Source organism: Coregonus lavaretus (genome assembly GCF_964263955.1).
Source record: "Coregonus lavaretus genome assembly, chromosome: 13".
NCBI classification, from domain to species: domain Eukaryota; kingdom Metazoa; phylum Chordata; class Actinopteri; order Salmoniformes; family Salmonidae; genus Coregonus; species Coregonus lavaretus.
This window is the reverse complement of record NC_140000.1, coordinates 42,417,062-42,426,877: the sequence shown is the minus strand read 5'-3', so window position 1 is coordinate 42,426,877 and position 9,816 is coordinate 42,417,062. Positions and strand designations below refer to the sequence as shown.

Sequence of the window (9,816 nt, the reverse complement as noted above, 5' to 3'; positions counted from 1 at the left end):
ACTGTAAGTCGCTCTGGATAAGAGCGTCTGCTAAATGACTAAAATGTAAATGTAAAGTAGAGGACAAGGATTAAAACTAAAATCAAACGTTAATCTCTGGCTCAACTCAATTTCTTGACTGGCTCTCTCTGGCATTTAGGCAAGCCTACACAAAAACTGGTAGGATGTCAAAACTGAATTTTTATACCAGTAGCTTAAAAATCACTTCGGCAAGCCAAATCCATAAATTGGGTCAACACCTATTATTGGAAAAATTGTTTCTGAAGTCCAAATTTGACACTTTTCCATTAATTTCCAAACAAAAAACTAGCAACTTCCTCTGTCTAGTATTGCACTTCAGGTGAAGGGAACAACGCGAGAGTTTGTCACCTCGCTCCGCCTATTTCCCTCTGGTAACAACAAACAGCGCCAAACTGCTGTCACCGTTCATGGACCGAACCCCGGTGTGTAGCGTTCCTAACGGAACAATGGATCCGTTATGGAAAAAAGTCAACTCATTCACTGGACCTATTCCTCGGTCAAGGCACGGACACCGAGCAGCGGCTATTCGGGAACTTATTATCGTGTTTGGAGGTGGAAACGAGGGGATAGCGGAGGAGCTCCATGTTTACAACACCGGTAGGCTAACGTTAGTTAGCTAGTTTGGCAAGCTAATGGATGCTACACATTTCGCGTTTGAGCAGTGAGCTAGCTAGCTATTTGGTTTTCCTAGCCATCTGGTGTGACCTTATTTTAATGCCTTGAAAGTTTCACAAACATTCCCTGAAGCTCAGCAGGCAGCTTGCTTACTTGGCTAACGTTAACTAGCTAAGCTAACCAACTTTCTATCTACTATGATTGTTTTCAGGTGTACTGTTTATGTGTAGAATAGCTAGCTAGCATACACTTGATGTGGTGTGGAACAGATGATCACTTGAGAATCTGGAGGCCATGTAGCTAGCTATCTAACTCTTTTTTGTGTCAAGACTTAGCTTTTATAAATGATATTGCATAATTACAGTCACACAGTGCGTTATGATTGAGTAAACATGAGTTTTTACATTTTAGTCATTTAGCAGACGCTCTTATCTAGAGCGACTTACAGTTAGTGCATACATTTTTTCATACTGGCCCCCCGTGGGAAACGAACCCACAACCCTGGCGTTGCAAGCGCCATGCTCTACCAACTGAGCTACACGGGGCCTTTAATGCCTTTTAATGTTTGTAGACTTAAGCTAAATTAACTTCTTCTCAGGTGATCAGATCTCTGGCCCTTTGTCTAGTCTCTAAGCAGTGGTTTCTCCCAGCGGTGAGAGGGGATATCCCTCCAGGCTGTGCTGCCCATGGTTTTGCCTGTGAGGGAACCCGCATCCTGGTCTTTGGAGGCATGGTGGAGTTTGGCAAATACAACAACAGCCTGTACGAGCTACAGGTGAGGCTCTCACACTCACTAGTGTCTTCAGTAATCGGGATCCTCCTGTCATGTTTTATGCATAAGGTGAAGAGTGTGCAGCAGCATTGTCAATCACAGACCTGTAGCTCTGATGAAAGGTCTTCACAAGTATAGCGTCTTTCCCCCTTAGTTTGTACAGTAGATGGTATGTAGTCACTCTGATGGATAAGATGCTATGTTTGACCTCTGACCCCTTGTCTATCAGGCGAGCCGCTGGCTGTGGAAGAAGCTGAAACCCAGGCCGCCCAAGAACGGCATGCCGCCCCCCTGTCCCCGCCTCGGACACAGTTTCACCCTCATTGGGAACAAGTGCTACCTGTTCGGGGGGCTGGCCAATGACAGTGAGGACCCCAATGGCAATATCCCAAGGTATGGAGCTATGTACCTAGCTCCAACAGTCTTCAACGCAACTTCTCTAATCAGGGTATTGAGGGTTGTGATAATCATAAGAAACCTTAATGCTTGCTCTGTCACTAATGTTGTTCTCATCTAGCCTGGACCCAGATCTGTTTGGTCACACCAATGACCATAGGAGTTGGCAAGACAGCATAAACAGATCTTGGACCAGGCTAGTTCTCATCCCACTGGCTGTCTCTGTTTCCCCTCTGCAGGTACCTGGATGACTTTTATGAGCTGGAGCTGCAGTCCGTGTCAGGGGTGAAGGGTTGGAACATTCCGGATACTAAGGGTGTGGGTCCGTGGGCTCGAGAGTCCCACACCTCGGTGGCATACACTGGGACAGGCTCCCCCAAACTCTACATCTTCGGAGGGATGAGAGGCAGTCGCCTTGACGACCTCTGGCAGCTTGACCTCGGTAACCTCACCTCAGTCTACAACCATGCTTCTTTGAATTAACTAACCTCCTTGGTGTGAATTCAGGTTGCTGTAGCTGTAACCAACCTTCAGTTTCCATAAACCGCAACCTTGCATTCGTGGTTGTGGCGATGAACTGATTGAAGTGAGGTAATCTAACTGGCTGTCTGAATCCACTCTCTTCTGTCTGCCTTTTAGAATCTATGACATGGTCTACTCCTGACACTAAAGGACCCCCTCCTCTACCCAGAAGCCTTCACTCTGCCAACGTTATAGGAAACAAGTAATGGAAATACTTATTTTGTGTGTACTGTATATGTTTGTGTGGTATCATGGATGTTTGCCTAATATGGGTTAGTTTTTTTGCTTTGCCCCTGTGTGGGAAGGATGTATGTTTTCGGGGGATGGGTCCCCGTTCCAGAGACAGACAAACCTAATGCCCTGGGAGCTGAATGGATCTGTACCAACTCCTTATCCGTGCTCAACTTAGGTCAGTATCATACTCATTATTACAAGCTTATCACTTATTTACCAGCTTATTACTGGCTTTCCTCATGACTTTACCTGAATATTTTGGGGTAATCTTAGACAAGCTTTTATTTTGAAGGGGTGACTTTTTTAAGTCATGCATTACTCAGATGTTAAACTTACAATACATTTTAGTACCTTTGTACCAAATCTATGAACTGTGTTTTTAAAAGTCTAGTGACTCCTTACGCTTAATATGTTTCTGCTTGTCATGCAGTGAAAGTTGATGCCTCCGGTTTCCTTTTTGGTTTCCTTTTATTTTCCTATTGATAGCTTGGCTCTTATTTTTCTGGTGGACCAGTGGTTGGTGTGCTTTATCCCTGGTCCAGATGTTACTACCTGTGTCTTTAGGGCAGCCATGGCCCAAATGTGTTTCTAGGCTGGTCCTTGTAGGTCGTACAGGCTATACTATTAGTAACCTTAGGACCACTATGCGAATATATTGTATTTTTGTGTGTGTGAGAGTGATTGGGTTGAGTGTGAATGTGAACAATAGTTACTTAAACACTTGAAGTACTCCCCTGCCACGAACTTGACATTCTCCAGGAACTTGACCACAAGTTCAAAGCAGCTCAGTTTGGCCTGAAGTCGTTTTTATTTCTGAGAACATATTTGTTTCTATCTAGGTAAGATAGTGGACTGTGGACATATCTTGCACTTGGAGTATTTGATAAATGTAGTATTCATAGTCCTAGCTTTTAGAGTTTGGAAAGAACATGTTCCTATCAGCACCAGAACTCTGAAGTGAAGCGTGTTAGTTTTTTCCCCTCTTGTGATCATATTTGCTGTTATTTTTATATTATTTTTGTATTACTACAACCTCCTCCAATTTGTCTGAAAGAAGTGGGCCGTTCAATGTGGAGCAATCGAGTGCTACAGAATGTATGACTGCTAATCGTGCTTGTAGTCATCTGTGTCTTGCATTTCCAGGCAAGGTTTTATTGCCCCGCGTAGCTCAGTTGGTAGAGTATGGCGTTTGCAACGCCAGGGTTGTGGGTTCGATTCCCACGGGGGGCCATTATGAAAAATGTATGCACTCACTAACTGTAAGTCGCTCTGGATAAGAGCGTCTGCTAAATGACTAAAATGTAAATGTAAAATGTTATCACTTAGGGTATCTGACTGGTCACATAATTTAATTCAATTCATATTATGAGGATCATCATATTGAATTGAACCCAGTAAGGTTAAATCAATCAAATTAATTTATAAAGCCCTTTTTACATCAGCAGATGTCACAAAGTGCTTAAACAGTTGAACCCTTTTCCTGTTGATATCAGACACCATGACGTGGCAGAGCCTAGGCCCAGATCAGCAACAGGGGCAGACAGTGAGCCAGGAGGACCAGCAGGGCCAGGGGGACCAGGAAGAGCCCCAGCCCAGCAGCGGGGGCCCCAGAGCCAGGGCAGGCCACTGTGCTGCCTCCATCGGCTCCCGCCTCTACATCTGGAGCGGCCGTGACGGCTACCGGAAGAGCTGGAACTACCAAGTGTGCTGCAAGGACCTGTGGTACCTGGAGACAGGTGAGAAGAGAGACAAGGATACTATTAATATCAGCATATGTCTTATTACTGTAGCTCAATATGTGCTGCAGAGTCATACCATCTTCAAAGCATATTTTAATATGGAGAGAGTGTATTTCTCATTTTTTCACAATAGCAACCCTGAAGTTAAATGGATATTGCTACCTGCTAGGCCATTTTGCTGCTACAACCTAACTGTGACGGTTTTCAGAGCGGCCCTCCACCCCAGCAGCAGTTCTACTGGTCAAGTCCACTGTCAGCATGCTCCATGTGGCCTGGCGCCCCCTACCGGCAGCAGAGTGCTACCTCCTCCAGCTGCAGCCCGTCTCTCCCTCTAACACCCTAGACAACCCCACAGCCCCACCCAGCACAGGTGCCCAGGAGAGGAACCCCCAGGAACAATCAGGTGAGAGGAGAAGTCTACCTGCTGCTCACGCACAACCAATCAGAAACCACTCATTTGAATAGAAATGACCACAGCCAGTGAATTTCACATGGCCTTGAGAGGTGTTCTGTCTGATACCAAGCTATTGGCTTTGAAAGTGGTTTAGAAGCAGAAGCCTTTGTCCCGGGCCATCTGGTCCACTCAAGGCCATGTTGACGTCTGTACTGGGCCGGGGTTGAAGGTTGACGCAGGCTAAGAGATCTAAGATCTAAGAAGGGGTATATATGTAAAGCTATGCTTGATGTGCTCTTTGTCCTCCAGATGTCCAGTCAGCTCAGGTCCCAGATGACCCCACCTCACAGGAAGCCCAGAAGACGTCCCAACAGGTCAGATGGTGACCCTTATATCCATATCCAGTTGTCTTAGCTACAGTGCTGGGAAAGTGCTATATTCAGATGGTGTTAGTACTGCCATTGAGACCGTAACAGCTAAGCTAAATCTTACATCCTGATTGTTAATGCTACGTTGACTGACACCGGATACTGCTGTCTCCCCCCCCCCCCCCCCCCACGCCAGGAGGTGGCGGCAGGGCAGGCGGAGACTCCCATGGAAGTGTCAGAGGCTGTTAGGGGCCCCCATCCAGAGGGGGAGAGTGATGCTAGTAGAGAAACACACTCTGAGCCCTTGGGACAGGAGGGTGACCCCACAAAAACCTCCCAGCCCTCGGACACAGTGGCGAGCAGTGAACACCAGCCAGGTAACAGCATGGACCCCAAGCTAGCTTTTTACTCTATCAGTATGGGGCACTGATAATGAGTGTGGTTTGAATCTCATCGGTATAACCAATGACAGTCCTTACTCATTCACAGGACAAGAACCTGACACCACTTCCTCAGATCCCAACACTGTCACGTGCAAGGTAGAATAAGAATAGTAAAGAAGTTATTCATTTTCCTACCATAGAGACTGATGGAAGTAACCCCTGTCTGTGCCCGGTAGGTATCTGGTGAGAAATCAGATGAGTCTGAGTGGTTTGATGCTGGAGTGTTCAAAACCCTGTTCTCTGAGGTTACCCACTACTACCTGCCACCTGAGAATGTCTTTAATCCCACCATCTACAGCAGACCCACTAATACTAAAGAGGTAAACCACATCTTGGTTTGAATCTTAAATGACAGTATATAATGAAAAAACATGCCCAGAATGTGTGCAGATAACATGTAGAAACCATCTTCAGCTAGCACTCATTTTTGTAAATTTGTCTCTAATCTCTGTTTATTGATTTCCTGATTTGACACACACACCACTCCCACAGATGAAGTTGCAGGGGCCTCAGGACTATGAGTGGAGGGAGAAGCAGGAGTTGTGTCCAGGTGTAGCCTACAGGTTCAGAGTAGCAGGCATCAACAGCTGTGGTCAGGGAGACTTCAGCCCTGCCAGCGAGTTCAAAACCTGCCAGCCCGGCTTCCCCGGAGCGCCCTCTGCTGTCAAGATCACCAAGGTACAGTACACTCCTACAGCCTACTTTAGTTTCACAATATCTTTATCTCGTTTTATCGTATATATGTGAATCAGTTTCACCTAAATAACCTGCTTTTCCTCTCATCCTTTATACATCAACCCCTCTCCTTCCCCCCAGGCTAATGACTCGGTCCACATCACGTGGGACTCCCCCACCTCTCCGTCAGGTAAGATCCTGGAGTACTCCATGTACCTGGCGGTGAGGAAGAGCCGGTCCAGCAGCTCTGAGCGTCCTGGCCAGCTGGCCTTCATCAGGATCTACCGCGGCACCAAGACCTCTTGCACCGTCAGCCCCGCCCACCTGGCCAACGCCTACATCGACAGCTCCGCCCCCAACCGGCCAGCTGTCGTCTTCCGCATCGCCGCAAAGAACGAACAGGGCTACGGGCCCGCCACGCAGATCCGCTGGCTACAGGGTACGCGGCGAGACGGGTGGGGGTGTGTTTATCCTGACCCTGAATCAGTACTCTAGTGGCATACTGACTGTCACCACTGAGTGGTCTCTAACCATGGGCTCTGTCTCCTTTCAGATGCCAGTAAACTCAAAGCCTCGTCATCACAACCAGATGGCAGCCCCACAGAGGCAGAACAGGAGGCAGCAGACAGGTGAACAAGCTCTGCTCTCACTGACTAAACCTTAGGAAAAGGTTTATATGAGATGAGTTGTCCCTTGCCATTGTCAGGCTTGCTCTTTTTGGAGTTTGATGTTAGAGGACTTATTGTCGGTTTTCCTCCTCGTGTCTTGCAGCTCAAGTTGAAGATCGACTGCCAGACGCTAACCGATACCCAGGAAAAATGATGTAACAAGTCAGAGGGCATAACTACTTTCCAAACGAGCCATGTCCCTCACAAAAATGCTGTACAGAACTTATAGATTTGTAAGTTATTTTTTATGTTTTTTTGTCATTGTTGTACATAACTGTTGTGTGTGTTAATTTCCACCTGTGCTTTGACCACACTGTATTACATTATAGTGTAAAAAAAAGTGTTATTTTAATGTACTTCCATTAGTATTTTTTAAGTTAAATAGAAAATAACTGATGTTATGACCAGCGAATTTCCCCAAGGAATGAATGTGCCTTAGTGTATGAAGGGGTTTTGAATGGGGGGGGATGATTGACCGGCCAGCGACTGCTTCACAATAATTAACATACAGTGGGGAGAACAAGTATTTTGGAGGTTTTCCTACTTACAAAGCATGTAGAGGTCTAATTTTTATCATAGGTACACTTCAACTGTGAGAGACGGAATCTAAAACAAAAATCCAGAAAATCACATTGTATGATTAAGTAATTAATTTGCATTTTATTGCATGACATAAGTATTTGATACATCAGAAAAGCAGAACTTTTTATATTTGGTACAGAAACCTTTGTTTGCAATTACAGAGATCATACGTTTCCTGTAGGTCTTGGCCAGGTTTGCACACACTGCAGCAGGGATTTTGGCCCACTCCTCCATACAGAACTTCTCCAGATCCTTCAGGTTTCGGGGCTGTCGCTGGGCAATACGGACTTTCAGCTCCCTCCAAAGATTTTCTATTGGGTTCAGGTCTGGAGACTGGCTAGGCCACTCCAGGACCTTGAGATGCTTCTTACGGAGCCACTCCTTAGTTGCCCTTGCTGTGTGTTTCGGGTCGTTGTCATGCTGGAAGACCCAGCCACGACCCATCTTCAATGCTCTTACTGAGGGAAGGAGGTTGTTGGCCAAGATCTCAGGATACATGGCCCCATCCATCCTCCCCTCAATACGGTGCAGTCGTCCTGTCCCCTTTGCAGAAAAGCATCCCCAAAGAATGATGTTTCTACCTCCATGCTTCACGGTTGGGATGGTGTTCTTGGGGTTGTACTCGTCCTTCTTCTTCCTCCAAACATGACGAGTGGAGTTTAGACCAAAAAGCTATTTTTTGTCTCATCAGACCACATGACCTTCTCCCATTCCTCCTCTGGATCATCCAGATGGTCATTGGCAAACTTCAGACGGGCCTTGAGCAGGGGGACCTTGGGTGCGCTGCAGGATTTTAATCCATGACGGCGTAGTGTGTTACTAATGGTTTTCTTTGAGACTGGTCCCAGCTCTCTTCAGGTCATTGACCAGGTCCTGCCGTGTAGTTCTGGGCTGATCCCTCACCTTCCTCATGATCATTGATGCCCCACGAGGTGAGATCTTGCATGGAGCCCCAGGCCGAGGGTGATTGACCGTCATCTTGAACTTCTTCCATTTTCTAATAATTGTGCCAACAGTTGTTGCCTTCTCACCAAGCTGCTTGCCTATTGTCCTGTAGCCCATCCCAGTCTACAATTTTATCCCTGATGTCCTTACACAGCTCTCTGGTCTTGGCCATTGTGGAGAGGTTGGAGTCTATTTGATTGAGTGTGTGGACAGGTGTCTTTTATACAGGTAATGAGTTCAAACAGGTGCAGTTAATACAGGTAATGAGTGGAGAACAGGAGGGCTCCTTAAAGAAAAACTAACAGGTCTGTGAGAGACGGAATTCTTAATGGTTGGTAGGTGATCAAATACTTATGTCATGCAATAAAATGCAAATTAATTACTTAAAAATCATACAATGTGATTTTCTGGATTTTTGTTTTAGATTTTGTCTCTCACAGTTGAAGTGTACCTATGATAAAAATGACAGACCTCTACATGCTTTGTAAGTAGGGAAACCTGCAAAATCGTCAGTGTATCAAATACTTGTTCTCCCCACTGTATAGCAAACTTGAATTGAATAGTAGTGGGATGTTTTGTGTATTTATCATTTGGGCCAAGTCAATGGTTGTATTTCAGCCTCAACATGCTGAAGAAGTGTTATTTTTGTAATTATAACAATTATAACATTCCAGCACAGCACTTCTTACATGCCTTGTGGGTATGGAATGTGAGTGTTTGAGTTCATCAATTTATGTTGTTCATTTATGGATACTGTTATTATCCTTTATTCAATTGTCTTTATTTCTATTTTGTAGCCATAGGAAGTAAGCCATGTGTATCTTAAGCTATCCATACTTCCATTACTACATAAATACAGTGGTTGACACTACCTTTCCTCTCTTATAGCACTGTAGCTCACTATGCAATGTGGAAATCACTAGATTTCTTTGGGCCACTCATGTTTACGAATTGAATAGTAGTTTTGATCCAGACATGAATTAAATCTGATTCCAAAGCTACTTAGTATGGCGAAAGTGAAGATACATATGATTCAAATATTTTTTCTTGTTGAATCGTTAACATTTTTTATCATATGTTACTCAGTGAGTATGTAGCATAGATCTCATTTTTGTTAATATGAGCTCAGTGCAGGAGAGAATTGTTTTAACGTTCCTGTTTTGTTACAGGGGTTTATTTAGAAATAATTCCGGCAGCATGACTAACTGTTATCCCTGTACTCTTGGTAGGTGTATGTTGTACAGTGTGTCAAATGAGAACTGAGAACAGTGTGGACTTCTGTTAACAGTCCAAATGTGGTTAAAAACAAGAAGAAATAAAACTGGTCAAGACAATCTGCTCATGAGCATTGAATATTAGTGTATGTGTGATTCTTGTCTGAAATCAGGTCATCTGTGGCATCAGTCATTTAACATCAACAACTGGTCAATTACACAATACAC

The 9,816-nt window shown here is 45.0% G+C and overlaps 1 protein-coding gene across 1 annotated transcript; it reads left to right on the top strand.

Annotated features, from left to right (window-relative positions):
* The first annotated feature begins 412 nt into the window (after positions 1–412).
* LOC311139580 (host cell factor 2-like) lies at positions 413–9,727 on the top strand. The gene is made up of 16 exons (XM_084174488.1): positions 413–618; positions 1,263–1,411; positions 1,638–1,801; positions 2,044–2,246; positions 2,444–2,528; positions 2,632–2,735; positions 4,054–4,296; positions 4,508–4,702; positions 5,003–5,067; positions 5,258–5,438; positions 5,551–5,600; positions 5,681–5,824; positions 5,997–6,182; positions 6,321–6,618; positions 6,733–6,808; positions 6,951–9,727. Exons 1-16 carry the CDS (start codon positions 429–431, stop codon positions 6,958–6,960), a joined length of 2,343 nt encoding a protein of 780 aa, XP_084030614.1. The 5' UTR covers positions 413–428; the 3' UTR covers positions 6,961–9,727.
* Positions 9,728–9,816: the final 89 nt, after the last annotated feature.